Source organism: Channa argus, chromosome 19, assembly GCF_033026475.1.
Source record: "Channa argus isolate prfri chromosome 19, Channa argus male v1.0, whole genome shotgun sequence".
In the NCBI taxonomy this organism is placed as follows: Eukaryota; Metazoa; Chordata; class Actinopteri; order Anabantiformes; family Channidae; genus Channa; species Channa argus.
In genome coordinates, this window is record NC_090215.1 from 136,084 (window position 1) to 154,285 (window position 18,202).

General features: G+C 36.7%; 1 protein-coding gene across 14 annotated transcripts in view; it reads right to left on the minus strand.

Annotated features, from left to right (window-relative positions):
* Positions 1–1,094: 1,094 nt before the first annotated feature.
* Positions 1,095–18,202, minus strand: part of waca (WW domain containing adaptor with coiled-coil a) — a 37,820-nt gene continuing 20,712 nt past the window's right edge. For 6 of the 14 annotated variants that reach the window (XM_067485688.1, XM_067485693.1, XM_067485690.1 and 3 more), the window contains 7 exons: positions 14,264–14,515; positions 10,778–10,900; positions 8,657–8,808; positions 6,692–6,813; positions 3,183–3,372; positions 2,938–3,065; positions 1,095–2,635 (listed from right to left, as the gene is read on the minus strand). In XM_067485688.1, coding sequence (XP_067341789.1) covers positions 2,566–2,635; positions 2,938–3,065; positions 3,183–3,372; positions 6,692–6,813; positions 8,657–8,808; positions 10,778–10,900; positions 14,264–14,515 — 1,037 coding nt within the window. In that variant the 3' untranslated portion in view covers positions 1,095–2,565. Of the gene's footprint in view, positions 2,636–2,937; positions 3,066–3,182; positions 3,373–6,414; positions 6,487–6,691; positions 6,814–8,656; positions 8,809–10,777; positions 10,901–14,263; positions 14,516–18,202 lie in introns of those variants that run through there. The other 8 variants (XM_067485687.1, XM_067485686.1, XM_067485695.1 and 5 more) reach the window with 8 other exon arrangements.

Here is an 18,202-nt window from a genome sequence, read left to right on the forward strand (position 1 = left end):
TAGTTTTGAAGAAGCAATTGTTGAATTAAGCTCAGCAAGATATAAGGGATTTGGGGTCTTACTGGTGAGTCTAGAACTGTAAATCTAACTGTGATAACACTGGAAAGGATCTAGGGTACACGTTCCCTAAGAACTAGTTTTATTTGTTAAAAAAAGTCAATAATTCATTGCTGCTAAAAGTTAAAAGGAATACTAGGCTCAAAGAACTATTGTTCTTATTCAGCCTGGATACAGTGGTGAAAACGAATTGGGGGTTGTTCATGTTTTGTTATTAATGATAATGAATATTCGGTTTAACCTTCAGGAAGGTTTTTTTTTATATATAAGGCTTTTCTTAAATATATAATTAAACTGTCTTTCCAGGCTAAACAGGAATTATCTAAATTAAAGGAATTCCACTTTCTTTCTAGCTAAAAAAGGTCTAAAACATATCATTTGAAATACCAGATTCTCATCTCATTAGATTAAACAAGAGGTCACCAGTGTAGCATTTTTACCCAATTAAATAACTAATAAAAATACATTTCCACAGTAGTAGGTAATAACTGTTGATTATGATTGCTGTTACCACTGTCTGAACGGTGGGAATTTTTATTAGAAAAAACCTATAATGAAAAACATTTCAACAGTCATCCCTGAGACGAGAACAGAACGCTACTACAAATTAACCAATAACTAACCAACCAATCACAGAATGTCTGAGATCACAGGCCAGCCTCACTGTGCATTGTCTTGTCAGAAAGCGCTTACATAGAGAGAAGTCAAAGTTTCCTTATAGTCAAATTAATTTTTCAAGTTGAGACTACAGGAGACTTTACTAGTTATCTTTGATAGAATAACAATATATTAAGATTATAAGACCAGTAACAGGGGTAAGTAGAGTGTGCAAGTCAAATCATTGAAAAACTATTGAAAAGCCAACATTGAAAAGCCATTTCATTCTTGCACTGAGACATGTTTACTCACCTAGGAACACCTTCTGAAATAACAGGCTTCTTCTCTCATTTAAAAAATAAACTGAAGCTTAATTTAAAGTTAAAAACACATAACATAATTTTAAAGAAATCTTAAAAACAACAAAAAATAACAACATGGCCCTGGAAAGGTATATTTTATTTGTCAATATACTTCAGGAAACAATGTACAACGCAATGACGTGGTCACCTTTACTGAATGTGTGATGAAGTTCAGTTATAGACTTGATGGTATGGTGAAAACAGGCTTTCGCAGCTGAGGACCCTGCTCTTCAACAGTGGTGAAAATTAAATTAAAAATGAGATTGGACATGAAAAAACATCAACCCTGTGCACGACAGTCTTTTCAGCAATTGTTTTTTGTTTCAAACACGGTAAAAGACAACACTGGGTTTGCAGATAAATGAGGCTTAAGACTTTCAACAAGGCACTAGTGTATAAACCAACTCTTAATCCCATAAAACAACCAGTGCTCTCTTTAATTTAACATGCTTATCACAATGCCCGTAGTTTACCTATTGTTGCCCTGCACTTATGATGCACGTGGCCTTGGTGGTTAACCTATAATATCAATCCAAAATGGGGTGCAAATGAAAACATGTCAGTTTTATTATGTTTCTCGGTTCACAACTTCAACAAATAAAAATTTTGAATTCTGCACCCTCTTAAACTTTATTAAATTATTGACTGTACAAAGGAATGAATCTGTGGTATAACTTCACCTTGAAAAGTTTGAAAAAGAAGAATGAATACGTCAGAACTGAAGAAAATAGGTTGAGGGTGTTGATGCCTCAGGAGAGCTGTGCAGTGCTAAGGCCAGGGGAGGGTGTGGGAATGGTCCAATGCAGGGTGTGTAAATTCTCTTTACTCTTGTATTCTGTACACTCTCTTGACCATGCACAGTTTTTCTGACTGGGAAACGCAGGGCCACCAGAAGCTGCAAATAGATCACTGAACCATTGTGAGCACTTACAATAGACCTGCAGGGAGGGTATGTTTAGCCATGCCTGACTTGATGATACACCTCACGTAGAGAGGGCAAAGAAGAAAATCTAGACAACGATAAGTTTACCAAGACTTAAAAAAAGCACAATGACACCATTGTGTTATATGCTAGGCATCTGTTTAAATAAATGACCGTAAACATCCTTTCTCCATTTACATGGATGTCACACATGCTCAATGGTTCAATGATCTATAAATTGACAAAATTAAGCTAAAATTAGGCTAGCTAATAATATAGCCGCCTAGGCATTAATTTGGATGTCAAAAGCTGATATTTGCTTTCCATGGCTTCAATCTACAAAACATATTTACAACAAAGATAACATCTACAAAAAAATCTAAATTTTTTTTCCCCTGCCGGAGGTTTTTACAAAACTTGTAAGTCACCCCAACCTTCTCCCACAACAGCTCTTTGACCCTCTTGGCTCTTGCAGCTCACCGGTCCAAAGAAAATGTGACTGGACCGCCTTTGTGTGGAATCTGGACTCAAGAGGATCTTCCAACTGCTCTCCCTCCAACTTCCAACTATGTGCAATAAGTCTTTCACCTTTTCCCAACCCTTGCATCATCTTGCAACCAGAAGTTCTCAGACCATGAAAGAATTTTGATTCTTCAACTTTTCAAGTTCTTTGATTTGCTGTCTTAGAAACAGTATCCTGTGGGAAAGTGACAGAAATAAGGTTAGTTGTGTTATGGTTTGCCTTACATGACAAAAGGTGCATGCTTCTATGCTGCACTTGAAGGTGCAGTGTGTAACAATTACCCTAAATAGGATTAATGGTTACCGATACTGAATGTTTTAAATTTGACTGGTAGATTAGATTCTTTCTTGACACCTAGACAAAATGGTGATACAGTGTCACCAAATTCAATCTGCAACTACAATGCAATGAAAATTCCCTTTAGGGCCACTGTTTTGTTAAATCATACACATCACACTTTTAAAAAGTAATCTCACCTCTGCTCACGCAAAGTTGCTTGTATTTCACAAACTCTGACCAAAGACCGTAGATTTTTTAGCTCAGTGCAGTTTTCAGACATGCAGATGCTCCCCATGGTGTGTGCCTCTTCACGTAATCTTGATGCCTTTAATAATTTTATTTAACACACAAATATAATCCTTAAAGAATTTTGCCATTAAGAAACAAATGTAGCTATAAAGACATTATTATTATAATATTAAAAATTGTAGTGAGAACAAACCTGTTTTTCTGCATGTTCAGCAGGCCAGCCCTGCACATGTTTTATAAGGTTCTCATTAAAGTGGGCTGCGAGGGTTGGGGTGAAGGAACAAGAAGGCCGACTTGCTGAGGCAGTGGGTAGAGCAGAGTTTGAAGAGTTGCTGCTGATGCAGGTTACATGGTTGGGACCTGGAGAGGGACTCCTCTGACTGCTGCAATCAACATATATATAATTATATAAATCTGAAACATAATGACTTATTACAACCTTGATTAAATGGAACGACAATGAAAGAAAGAAAGCAGTTAAAAGAAAGTTTAAATACAAGAAACAAAAGAATGTGAAAAAATAAGTATGTACGGCTTGAAACATTAACAGTAGCAGGACACAGTAGTAGAGTAGGTGAATGATGGTTGGATGTATGGGGGTGGGAGTAGAGAAGGACTTTAACCTTTAAATTACATTTCTAACTAAGACTATTAAAAAAATATATTAATATGAAAAATGCAAGATGAAAGGAAAGTAGGAAGGGTTGTAAAGGAGAGCCAGAAGAAGAGAAAGAAGTAGTAGTAGTTTAAAAATCTCTAGATAATGGTAACAGGGAAGCATTAGCAGTATCAAGAAATTGTACTAGAAAGGAAATATTGGTAATGCCAGTAGAAGTAATTTAGGATGCAGTAATGACAAAAGTATTGCATTAGTAAGAGGTCGGGACAGATATAACAGAGCAGCATAGACTCAGTAACAAAATCTGACTGTTACTAAACAAAGAGAGAACAGTGATACACATGCACCTTGTCATTTGTCAGACAAATTTGCCTCGCAAAATAAGCTAATGAAAACTACAAGTCACATTGAGATAATTGCAAGGCTATAAGCATCTGTGAAAGTTTCAATAAACACAGTGATACCTTTTACAGTGCATCCAGAAAGTATTCCCAGCACTTAACCTTTTCACATTTTGTTATGTTACAGCCAGCAAAAAGGATCAAGTTCATTATTTTCCTCCAAATTCTACAAATAATACCCCATATAAAACCGTGAAAGGACTTTGTTAACCATTATGTGAGTCACATTTCCTGAAGGAGCATGAGTATACTCCCTATGTTTTAAGGTTGTTTGTGAATGCTGAACATTGACAAAAGAATGGAAGAAAAAAAAATCTGTATTTTCCACAAATACAATACACTTGGGGCCAATATAGACAACCCCAATTCCAAAAAGTTGGGAAGACACGTAAATAAAAACAGTGCAATGATTTGCAAATCTCATAAACCCATATTTTATTTACAAAATAACATCAACTTATTAGATGTTAAAACTGAGAAATTTTACCATTTCATAGAAAATATTAGGTCATTATGAATTTGATGGCAGCAACACGTCTCGAAAAAGTTGGAACAGGGGCAACAAAAGACTGGTTCACCAATCTGTGAGAAACTGGCAAACAAATTGTTGAACAATTTCAGAAAATGTTCATCAACATAAAATTGTGAATACTTTGAAGGTCTCAAAATCAATAATATCATCAAAAGATTCAGAGAATCAGGAAAAATCTCTGTATCATGCAAACAAGAAGCCATATGTTAGCACAATCCACAAACTCTGCTGTGTTCTCTAGGCCAAAGCTCATGTAAAATTATCTGAGGCAAAATGAAAAACTGTTGTGTGGTTAGATGAATCAAAATTTCAAATTCTCATTGGAAAACATCGACATCGTGTCCTGTGGACTAAAGAGGAGCTGGACCATTCAGCTTGTTATCAGCAGACAGTTCAAGAGCCTGCATCTCTGATAGCATGGGGGTGCATTACTGCGTATGGCATGTGCAGCTTACACATGCTGAAAAGTACATAGGGGTTTTGGAGCAACATATACTCCCATGGCCTTTAAGGAGGAGAGTCCAGGTGCTAAACCTGCCTGCCTACAGTTAACACCTTTCACCAATACAAAACATTTGTAGCATCATAAAAACAAACAAATAAAACTCGAGTGCTGCCATCAAATTCAAAATGAGCTAATATCTTTCAGGAAATGTTCATTTATCAGTTTCAACATATGATGGTATGTTCTATTCAGAATAAAATATTGATTGATGAGACATATACTAACACATGCATATATATATATATATATATATATATATATATATATATATATATATATATATATATATGTATGTGTGTGTGTGTGTGTGTGTGTGTGTGTGTGTGTGTGCGTGCATGCGTTACTTGTTTAATTTAGTGTGTGTATGTTTCAAGTAATCAGCCAAAATGAAAAGAAGAATGAAAGAATATACTGAGTCATCACGCTCACATTTCAACAAGGAGTAGGATTGGTTGGGGGGGGGGGGAGGGTACAATCAGAACTACATGTAATAATAGTTACAGCAGTGTGTTGTAGGATAAACAGCAGAATAAGTAGCGGAGGCTCAGCAACAAACATGGCATGTGTTAGTAAACAAAGACAGAATGGACAGGTGATCAAGAAACTACAGATATCTCCTGTTAATGTCTATGTGTTGTCAGACCAACAACAGAGCACCTGAAAAGTAAGTAATAAAAAAACTCCCAAGAGTAAGAGCGTATAGAGGATTGAATTTAAATATGATAAAACCTATACATTCAATAAAATGAAGGGTTGAGGGGGGCTTTTAAAACAGCACTCATATGTGAGCTGCGTATTTTAACTTTTATAATGGGCCGCAATTTCTCAACCGTCAAAAACTCCAAGTCCTGTCACTTGTCTTAAAAGTGCAGTTCAATTCAACTTTATTTACATAGTGCTAATTCAGAATAACGTCATCTCAAGGCACTTTACATAATAAAGTCAAGACTACTCTGATGTATAGAGAAAACCCAACAAATTTCCCTTGAGCAAGCCCTAGTTATATTATAATGATGAGCAGAAGAGAATGACAAAAATAAGAAATACAAAGAAACAGAGAAAGAAAGGGTAAAATAATTTTTAAAAAACTAAACTAAAAAACTACCAACTACTCCTGCAAGACCTACTTCATCTCATACAACACAACATTTTTGCAGAATTATAAATAACTTCAACTCAACACTTTAGGTTGAGAAGACAGTTTGAGAAGCAGCATTGGTATTAACATCCTGCTACAACCAGATCAGATTTAAGTTAACCCTTTAAAAAATACAATATACCTTTGACATATACCATATGTTAAATAGCAGCAGAACATTAGATATGAATAAAATTTTAAACTGATGTGAAATCAGCTGATGATTTTACTAGAGATGTCGTCTCACTGGGTCAGGGGTCAGAGATGTAACTAGGGTGCAGTCAGTCCACACTGGTCACACACTGTTCAAAAAGTAAGTCAATAAAATAAAAACATTATATATCTAGAGTTACCACTAGATGTCAGTTTTTTCCCTCTCTGGACCCACAAAAAATGTGTGTCACATCTAAAGGTCCTCATCTATTCAATTAACTATTGATGTCTACTATTTCACTTATCATGTTCTGACTTTTGTTCAACTTCACAAAGTTGTATGGTTGTACCTACCCTTGACGCTGCAGGGTGGATGGGGAGGCTGTGGTGGCATCATGACTATGCTGCTTATCGCTTGAAAGTTGCTGGGGTGGGGGCTGTGCATGAGATGCCTGTTTCCCTGCTGGTGCGCTAACCTGAGTCCAGCAAGTTAAGAACACTAAATCAAAAAGAGTTTTCCCCACAAATTCAAGACAAAATTCTATGATATGACATATCTGAAATACAAATATACAGTCATGGCCAAAAATATCGGCACCCTTGCAATTCTATCAGAAAATGAAACCCTTCTCACAGAAAATTCTTCCAATAGCAAATGTTGTGGTATTCATGTGCATGTTGTTTTTGTTTGGAAAGAGGAAAGAGTCATACTTAATAAAAATTCACACAGAAATGTGGCAAGTAACAGGTGTGGGCAATATAGTAATCACACTTGCAAGCAGTTAAAATAGAGAAAACCTAACTCAACCTTTATGTTGTGTGTCACACTGAGCATGGAAAAAAATTTGGGCAAAGAGCTATCTGTGGATTTGGAAAACACGAACAATCTCAAGGCTACAAGTGTGCTCCACTGTGCTCAATATCATCAAGAGGTTTACAGCCCATGGTAGCTAACCTCCCTGGACGTGGACAGAAGAGCAAAATTTATTTAAAAAATTACAATGAAGAATTGTTCGAATAGTGGATAAAGAACCCTGATTAACTTCCAAACAAATTCAAGTTGATCTGCAGACACAGGGTACAACAGTGTCAGCTCGCACTATCCATTGCCTTCTGAATGAAAAGAGACGCTATGGCAGGACACCACCGCTGACACAAAGGCATAAAAAAGCAAGACTGGAGTTTGCCAAAATTTATGTGACAAAACCTCAATCCTTCTGGAAGAATGGAATGTGGATATATCAGACAAAAGTAGCACTTTTTGGTAAAGGACATTATTGCAATGTTTATAGAAAGAGAAAAGAGGCCTTCAAAGAAAAGAACACGGTGCCTACAGTCAAACATGGTGGAGGTTCAAAGATGTTTTGGGGTTGCTTTGTTGCTTCTGACACTGGATACCTTGACTGTGTAAACGGTATTATGAAATCTGATAATTAACAAAGACTTTTGGGGCACAACATAGTGGCCAGTGCCAGAAATCAGAGTCTTCACCAGAGGTCATGGGTCCTCTAGCAAAATATTAAGTTAAGGGGGCAAACATTTTCTGAGAGAAGGGTTTAATTTTCTGACAGAATTGCACGGGTGCAGATATATCTGGCCATGACTGTGTGTATGTGTGTGTGTGTGTGTGTGTGTGTGTGTGTGTGTGTGTATATATATATATATATATATATATATATATATATATATATATATATATGTGTGTGTGTGTGTGTGTGTGTGTATTATATATATATATAGATAGATACATACATATACACACCTACCAACCTTGAACAAAGTCTCAGAATATCATGCTCTTGTTAACTAAAAATAACAATGTGTGTACAATACTGTGCAAAAGCCACCATCAGTTTTGTTGTTTTAGAAAATTTTGCATGACATAACATATTTCTTAGGCATTTTAACAAAGGTAAAACAAGAAAATACGGTGTGTGTGTATATGCATATGCAGACTTTTACAGGCTAAAATCTAGTTTGGTATTTAGTTTGAACTCCCTTTGCACTTTAACTTAAGCGCATGTTATTATATGTTATTATATATTATTTTGGGGAAACTGGCTTAAAGTTTTCTTAATTATATTTTGGAATTCCAGACTGCTTATTCTGATCAAGCATCTTTAGACTATCACCCCAACTGGTCAAGGCAGATGGATCGCCAACCCTGAGCCCAGGGTGGGCTAAAGCAAATGTGCTTTAGGTTTTCGGACCAGTTATTTTGCAACAAAACCAAATTCACCCAGCTAGCTACTTTTCCCAACTATATATACTCTGATGCGCTGCCATTATTGAGGACATTGTTAATGTTTTTTGTCTTACCTTTGGCTGGGAGATCACTGGCTGTGTGCTGAGGATGGGCTTTAAAGGACCAGCATTGGTTTGTGGTGTGTTAATCCTTGGAGAAACATAGGACCTGGGCGATGAGGCATCTGATGTTAATGACATTGGCGACTGGTTTGATTGTGGAACTGCTAGAGATAAACAAATGAAATTAAAGACAAAGAATCAATCAATTTAATAAGCTGCAGGAGCAGCACTTTTTGAACAAATACTGTCAGTGAAAGTGAAGTTTGATGAAATAAATTTTATATTGGCTGGTGCTATAACCTTAGTATTTCACTCACAGGAGGCATGCAGAAAACACAGAAGTAGGGTTTAGCAATATGGGCAAAAAGAAAGAAAGTAAGAAAAAAAAGTTTTATTTTTAGTGTTTTGAACGATTCGCAATGTTTATTAATTTATTTATTATTACACAATCTCAAGACAAAACATGAAAATAGATCAATTGCCATGTCATGCCATGCCAACGAGACATGCCTACATGACAGGCAAAAAAGTATTTTATATCTAGTGATGTCACGTTCACGACCAATCTACTTCTTTTTAACGTCTCACGTGTAGTTACGAAGGGATCCGAAAGCCGTTCTTAATATTGTGCGTACATTTCACTGCCTATCCTATATTTACTCCACTCCCTTTTTTAATTGAAGAATGAAAACCAGCTGTTGCAAAGAGACAGATGTTGTTGACTTACTAAAGGTCGTATGATTTGTCCGTTGCTGTCCTTAAACACACCATTTAATTGTCCCCTCCTCCCCAGCTCGGTGAGCGCGAGAGCGGCAGTAGAGTGACATAGTGAGTGAATGAAGAGAGGGAGCGGCGTTAGCGAGAACAAATACGTAAATCAGAGAAATCAAAGGTTTTTTTCTGATTGTTACACAGTGGTTACGTTTTGAAACACAAAAAACATGGTCACACCTCCACACAACCATGCAGGAGGGTCTTTTTATGAACACAACTGAAGTGCACATTTCTCTTGTCTGCTCCTCTGTGGCTTCTTTGCTCTGCAGCTGTGTGCGCGCATGCAACTTAAAACTGGATGCATATAATGTTCACAATGCAGAGCAGTGACAATATGTCTGTCGATATGATTTAGTGCTGTTAAACCAAGGTCACACATAAGGGAATGTAAATTATATTAATGGGATGTTTAAGTTTGTATGTGATATATCAGACGACCACAGGTAAGTTTTCCAGTTTTTCATCTCATAACTTAACGAAGTTTTAAATAGGAAAGTCTATTACTTACAGATTTTTTAAAATATCATTTTAAAAATTACTTATGAATACTTAAAAAATATTTATGAAAATAGCACGGTTAAACATTGTCTTTCATAACTGGCTGTAATATTCTGCTGTATATCATTATCATCAGCATAAACAGCCTGTTATCGCAACTGGCTTTAATGAAGGCCCCCATTGACACATACAGGAGAAACTATTTGCATGCAATAAATACATCTTATTAATATCACTTTATTTTATATGACCCTTACATGGAATCTAACAACCTACGGTGCTGCATGAGGAATAAATACCCCATATTTATTTTTATGTGCGCGCAAAACTTCTATTATCCTCTTGCCACCGTGCCCGAAAAATGTTCTAGGGGAAACACCGCCTACTCATAGTAACTGTACGTATATCGGGCTATGAACACTTCCAAAACACAGGTTACCTACACCCTGTACTCTAACTAAAAACAACAACGCAGCAGCACACCATAACACAGTAGGTGTTGCTAACAGGTATCTGAAAATTCTATATCACATTAGTAAAATTACTTCTTTGGCATTATTTTGTTGTCTTCACCTAATGCCGCTGCGACAAGTGCAAGCATCTTGAAGGAAATGGTGATGGCTAACATTAGTTTGTGACTTCAGAAAGTTTCTAATACTGCTATTTGAGTGACAGCAGAGGAAATTGAACTTAGGCATGTTTCACAAAATGAAAAAAATTTTTTACTTAATCAAATAAAGTCAACATATTGCAAAGCCCTACACATAAGGTTAACATTCTTTGCACCAGCCAAAATACCTCACAACTAATTATATCTGCACAGTAGTGGAAAAGACATGCTTTTACATGGGTTTCATTTACCTTGGTTGGAGAGTTGAGCAGCTTGAGAGAGGATGGTAGTGATATTGAAAGCCGATGGTCCTGCAGTGAGGATCTTATGCAGCATTGACTGTAGTGATGCTTGTGTGACTGCAGCGGTGAGAACTATGAATAAGTAAACAGACATTTTTTAGGTAAAGATACTAGAATGATTTCTGCACTGCATTACATGAATATGACAATAGTTTTTCATCAAAAAACAAAACAACTTAGCAACAGTATGCAAATAATACATTTTTCTTTTAGTAGATGTGCTCCAGAATTTATCCTAGTGCATGTCAAGTCCTGTGGTACAGACTCACAGACTAGATGTTGAGGTTATCAGCAGTGGGTAAGTGCAGATCTGAAAAGTTTTTTTTAAACTCACCTAAGCTCTGAAGGTATTATTTCTTTTATTTTATAATATTGATAAGGTCATCAAGATGCTTAAGATTTATATGCCTCAGAAGATCCTCAGAATGTTATTTTGTGACTGCTGTGCATTACTCTGCCAGTGATTTCAAAGTAAACCAGATGATGTCATTAGTTGCGTACCTTTTGTTCAGTCACTCTATTATCCAGATGCTACAATAGTCTATTAGAAGACAGCTATTCCACAGTCATTTTATCATAGTTTTTACTACGCAACTGACTGTGTAAACCTGCAAAACAGAGTTTGCAGATATACACCTAAAAAATAAAAATAAGTTTGCAGTTTTAAGGCTTTAAGAGTAGCACCAAGTTGGCCCTTGGTGGCTGGGTGGTCCATTCAAAAATTATCAGAAATATAATTAATAAAAAACATCCTCAAAGAAATGTAAGAAATATAAAGTGGGTTACAAAACAGCTGAATCAACATGTATTTCCACATCACAAAAGAACTTACTGACTTTGGCTCATCAGATTTATTCTTAGAGCTTGTTGCTCCAAATATGAAAGGTCCTGGTTCAGAACTAATAGTTCTGATTGATGAATTAAAATGATGAGGATTAAACAAACTGAGCAACTGTAAAACAGATGTGAGATCAGTGGACAGTTTTACTATAGAAGTAATTGCACTCTGTTTAGGCTGGAACATAATAAAGCCTGATTTTCCACTATAGTTACAGAACTATGCTTCGTACTTCAAACCTTAGAGACAGTAGTGCTGTGTTGAAATCTTTTTCCCTACTAACTGACAGTACACACACACACACGCGCAATTTCATAGTAATCTTGCATCAATTTAATTCAGTGAATTAACGTTGCGACCGCTGATGGGATCTCAGGGCATTAACTTGCATCAGTTAAATAAGTGATACTTGAAAGTTTAGTTTCTAGACATTTTTCAGTTTGTGACAGCTTCTATTGACCACTATATCTGACCTTACATGACTAACGTGGCGGCTGTGGCAGTTGACCATGCACCACAGGGTCAGTGGTTCGATCCCTGCTCGCGGCTACATGTCGAAATGTCCTTGGGCAAGATACCCCAAGTTGCTCCTGGTGGGTCAGGTGAGCACCTTGCATGGCAGCTACTGCCATCGGTGTGTGTATGGGTGAATGGGAATCAACATTGTAAAGCACTTTGGATAAAAGCGCTATATAATCAAGTATTTTACATTTACTAACAATATGCCTGCTGGTTATTCCAACAGCAAATCTTAATTCTTTTTAATCCCATTTTTAAAAACATTTTTAAAGTCATCAACAGTCAATAAAAAAATAAACACGCAAAACAGAAACTATACGGAAAGTTACATGCTACGGGACATATAACAGCAAGGGTTTTTGTTTTGTTTGTTTTTTTACAGAAAAGGATGTTTGATTCAAATTTTGACTTGACCTTTTTCAGTTTATTGCATTTGTCCCTGTATCTTTTTTTCTTTATTAGAGAATATTAGATTTTGTTTTCATTAGAGCCATGAATGCGCTAGATATGTTTTTAACCTGCTCAGCTAGTTTATCAGCATCCTTCTCAAGGCTGTCACACACTACCATTAACACCTCTTTTTTCTTTTTCAGTTCCCCAATATCATCTTCCAGATGTTTTTTTTGTGTCCATGCATTGCACCTGTTCTTCTATCTCTCTTCATCAAGGTAGATCCTGTATCTGGTCTTGGCTGAGGCTACAGAAGCCTTACTCATTTTGAAATGGTGTAGCAGATCCTGAGTCTTTGAATCACCCATGAACTGTGATCTAAGATAACGTGACTAGACACCATCAGCCTCCCAAAATCAAACATGGACATGTATTAGTGGGGTTAAATGGCAGAATTCAGCCATCAGACCACCTCCGCATGCAGTGTTGCATTCAATCCAAACAATGCTCGAGACTGCTATTTTTTTCTGACAGTGGCAGCTCCATTGGAAGATCCAGCCAGCCTGCCCACTACTTTCCAAATATTGAGTTGTCAGATAATTCTTCACCATCTTGCTGGAAGCAGTTGTTCCATGCGTTAAGTTCAGAATGTTAACGCTAATGTACACATCAAATCGGAAGCGAACCAGAGTGTATATAATTATATAATTTTTCTACCTCGAATAAGCGGTAGGCAATGGATGAATTATTTTTCTTGAAAAGTACTGAAAGAAATTTTTATGCTACTGAGAATCCAATTTTGCTTTTTAATACCATTTAAGGCCTTAATTTTTGCAAAATCAATTTAATGACTTTTATTGCTTTTTTAATGCCCTATGGAAACCCTGAGATAATAATTTTCTATTTTGTCACTATTTAAATAAGTTAAAATCTCATTTCATTGTAGAGCTGTGCACAGTGAGTTTGATCTTAGTGTCCACCGGGTCATTTAATTTTTTATTTTATGCTGTCCTACCCATTTCCAAACTTAACAATAACTTCATGTAGCATAAATAATGTAGATATCCACTATAACAGTTCCTTCACTATTTTTTCATTGTGATATTAATGTGTCTTTCTTCAGCTTTCTCAAGAAAATACAAGTCCACTTCAACAACAGAAATTTAGTGTGTGAATGTGGTAAATAATCTGTGTTTTTAAAGATGTGTTAATATATTAATGGAGTAGGTCCACATTTTGTTTATCATTTAGTGCTAATTAATTTTATTTCTAGTCAAAACAACTGAAACATACATCTCTCAATCTCAGCTCAACAAACAGACGTATCTTTAAATTTCCCCTCTCCGAAAGACAAAACTGCTGCAGTTGAAAACAGCTGCCCGAACATTTTCCTTAAATATGGTATGTTGTGTCAAATTGGTACAGCAATATATAGTTGTGTCACGATTAAGTTGAATAGTAAACGTTTTTCCCACCATCAATAAAATAAACTTTGCTACATGTAAATAATTTTAAATATCACCTATAAGCTTATACATATGATTTTACCTCAATGTAAGGAGAACCGATGACCAAACAAACAGCAGTTCTTCAGGAGGAACTCTGAACAACAGCCTGTAGACAACTGCTCTACAAACTGAGCCACAGCTGCTCCAACTAATTGCATCTAAAATCTTGTATTTTCTTACCTTCATTGATTTTAGCCATGTCTACACTGGCATTGTTAAGCTGCAAGGCAGTCTGAAGTGCTGGTAGAAGCTGGCGAAGGAGGGTTGGGTCCTGAAGCAGTGGAGGGGCAGTGGACTGTGGGACTGGTGACACGGGCACTGTGGATACCAATGAACAGGGAGGGCCTGATGTTAGGTTTAAGCTCCCTGAGCCTGATGATGACAGAGATTGGGTGGCAAGGGTTGCTGCAGGCTTCTCCACCTGTGAAGTCTCTGTAAAGGCAGCAGAAATGAATTTGTCAACCCTTTCATCAATAATACCTCAACAGCTGTAAGGCCAAAATGAGTAACATAGGGGAAGTAGGGAATAATGTAAGCCTGTTTCTATCATCAGGCCAGATTGAGATCATTAAAAACTTTAGCAAAAAATGAAAAGTTTATTTCCACTTAATTCAAATTGTAAATTAGGATGTAAAAAGGACAAAGATCATATTGAACATGTCTTAAAAATCCAAATACCCGTTTTGCCTTTTTATATGAGAATCTGTTTTCCCACAATAAATAGCTCTCTTTAAATTTATCTGCAAATTGAATTTTTTTTTTTTTTTTGCTGTACTAAGGCAAAAATAACCAGCACATTACACACAACACTATGTTTCCAATAATTTCTCTCTCTGTAATAGAGAAAGGGGTAAAACGTTGAATCAATGAAAAAGTTAAAAAGAGTGCTTTCACGGACTTCGTACAAATATTAGTTTTTAACTGGAGGTATTTGTACCCAACAGAGTGTTTGCATTTTATTATAAAAAAAAAAAAAAGGTTTAAGTAACATCATTATTGATGCTCTACAAGTATTTTAAAATGAAATTGAATTCTTAACTTTGTCAAATGCTATTTGTTTATTATAAATAACTTAAAATATTCAGATATTATACTAAGAAATCAATAAGTCAAACTTGCGTGTTATTTAAACTGAGGACCTGTGGCCTATATACAGTGCATCAAGAAGGTTTTCTTAGCGCTCAACTTTTTCAACATATTGTTATGTTACAGACTTATTTCAAAAACTAAATTCCATCTGCCATCACCATGCTTACTGTATGGATGGTATTGGCCACGTGGTGACACTTTGCATTCAAGCTAAAGAGTTCAATCTTTGTTTCATCAGACCAGAGAATTATGTTTCTCGGGGTCTGAGAGTCCTTCCGGTGATTTTGGCAAACTCCAGGTGGGCTGTCAATTCAATTCAATTCAACTTTATTTATATAGCGCCAATTCACAACAAAGTCATCTCAGGGCACTTTACAGAATAAAGTCAAGATTATAAAGATGTATAAAGAGAACCCAACAATTCCCTCTGGAGCAAGCCATAGGCAACAATGGAGAGGAAAAACTCCCTTTAACGGAAGAAACCTCCAGCAGAACCAGGCTCAGGGTGGACGGCCATCTGCCTCGACCGGTTGGGGTGAGTGGAAAGGGGAGAAAGAAAAGAACAGAGCAACAAAAAGCAACAACAAAACATCGGGCAGATTGGTAGGACCAGTAGCTGCACGCTGGAAGACACACAGCTTCAAAGCCGGGGACACCTGCAGAAAGGGACAGAGAGGGGGGGACAGAGGAGGACAAAGACAACTACGGGAGAGAACACACAGAGTTAATGACATACAGTGGTGACAATTGCGGGGTGAGAGGAGAGGAAAGATAGTCAAGAGGAGGAAAGGAGCTCAGTGCATTGGGAGGTGGTTCCCCCAGCAGTCTAAGCCTATGGCAGCATAACTATAACTAACTATATGATTTATTAAAGAGGAAGGTTTTAAGCCTAGATTTAAAAGTAGAGAAGGTGTCTGCTTCCCGAATTTGAACTGGGAGCTGGTTCCACAAGAGAGGAGCTTGATAGCTAAAGGCTCTACCTCCTATTCTACCTTTGGAAATTCTGGGAACCACAAGTAGGCCTGCATTCTGAGAGCGAAGTGGTCTACTGGGATGATATGGTGCTATGAGGTCTTCTATATATGATGGAGCCTGACCATTCAGAGCTTTATATGTAAGAAGCAGGGTTTTAAATTCTATTCTAAATTTAATGGGAAGCCAATGGAGAGAAGCTAGTGAAGGTGAAATATGATCTCTCTTGCTAGTTCCAGTCACCACTCTTGCTGCAGCATTTTGGATTAATTGCAGGCTCTTTAGTTACTGGGGCATCCTGAAAGTAGGGAATTACAGCAGTCCAACCTAGAAGTAACAAATGCATGGACCAGTTTTTCGGCATCACTTTGAGACAGGATGCTCCTAATTTTGGCAATGTTCCGTAGGTGGGAGAAGGCTGTTCTAGAGATTTGTTTTATATGTGAGTTAAAGGACAGATCCTGATTAAAAATAACTCCAAGGTTCCTTGCAGTAGTACTGGAGGCCAGACTTATGCCATCTAGAGTAACAATATGGTTGGACATCATATCTCTGAGATTTTTGGGCCCAAATACTATGACTTCAGTTTTGTCTGAGTTTAAAAGTAAAACATTGTGGGACATCCAGGCCTTTATGTCTTGTAGGCATGCTTGAAGCTTTATTAACTGATTACTTTCATCTGGTTCCATAGATAAATATAGCTGGGTATGATCAGCATAACAGTAGAAATTTATGGAGTGTTTTCTAATTATGTTGCCTAAAGGAGACATATATAAAGTAAAAAGTATTGGTCCTAACACAGAGCCTTGTGGAACTCCATAGCTAACCTTTGTGTGCATGGAGGATTTAAACCAGCCTAGTGCAGTTCCTTTAATCCCAATTTCATGTTCCAGTCTCTGTAATAAAATGTTATGATCAATGGTATCAAATGCAGCACTAAGATCTAACAGAACAAGTATAAAGATGAGCCCATTATCTGAGGCCATGAGAAGATCGTTGGTGACTTTTACCAGTGCTGTTTCTGTATTATGATGAACTCTAAATCCTGACTGAAAGTCTTTATACAAATTATTCCTATGAAGGTGATCACATAATTGTTTTGCAACTACTTTTTCAATTATTTTAGAAATAAAGGGGAGATTAGATATTGGTCTGTAATTGGCTAAAACACCTGGGTCAAGACAGAGTTTTTTTAAGTAGTGCTTTAATTACTGCCACCTTATAGGCCTGTGGTACATAGCCTGCTTCTAAAGATAGATTGTTGATATCTAATATGAACGTATCTATTAAGGGTTAAGCTTCCTTGAGCAGCTTAGTTGGAATAGGGTCTAGCAGACAGGTTGTTGGTTTAGATGAGGTAATAATTGAAGTTAGCTCAGAGAGATCTATGGGTAAAAAGCAATCTAACAGGGATTGGGGCCTTAACGATGACTCTAGCACTGCTGTACGTGAAGATCTATGTGTAATTTTTGAGGGAAGGATCTGGTTAATTCTTTCTCTAATAGCTACAATTTTATTCATCAAGAAGGTCATGAAGTCATTGCTGCTCAAAGTTAAGGGAATAGTAGGCTCAACAGAACTATGGCTCTTAGTCAGCCTGGCTACAGTGCTGAACAGAAACCGGGGGTTGTTCTTGTTTTCTTCTATTAATGATGAATAATATGCTGTTCTGGCATCACTGAGAGCTTTTTTGTACATTTTTAAACTATTGAGATTCTTCTAAATTTCTGGAACGCCACTTCCTTTCTAACTTTCATGTTGCCTGTTTTAAGTTGCGTGTTTGTGAACTATACCATGGAGATCGCCTCTTCAGGTTTACTGCCTTCTTTTTCAGAGGGGCAACACTATCGAGTATTGTACTTATGCAGGAGTAACATTAAGGAGACTACTTTTCATTGTATTAACATATGGTGAAGCAAATGATGAAGAAATAATTTCTTTAAATTTGTTGACAGTTTTTTCACTTAAGCATCTGCTATAGTGGAATTTTTCCCTAACTGCTATATAGTCCGTTATTGTAAATTCAAATATTATTAAAAAATGGTCAGACAGAAGAGA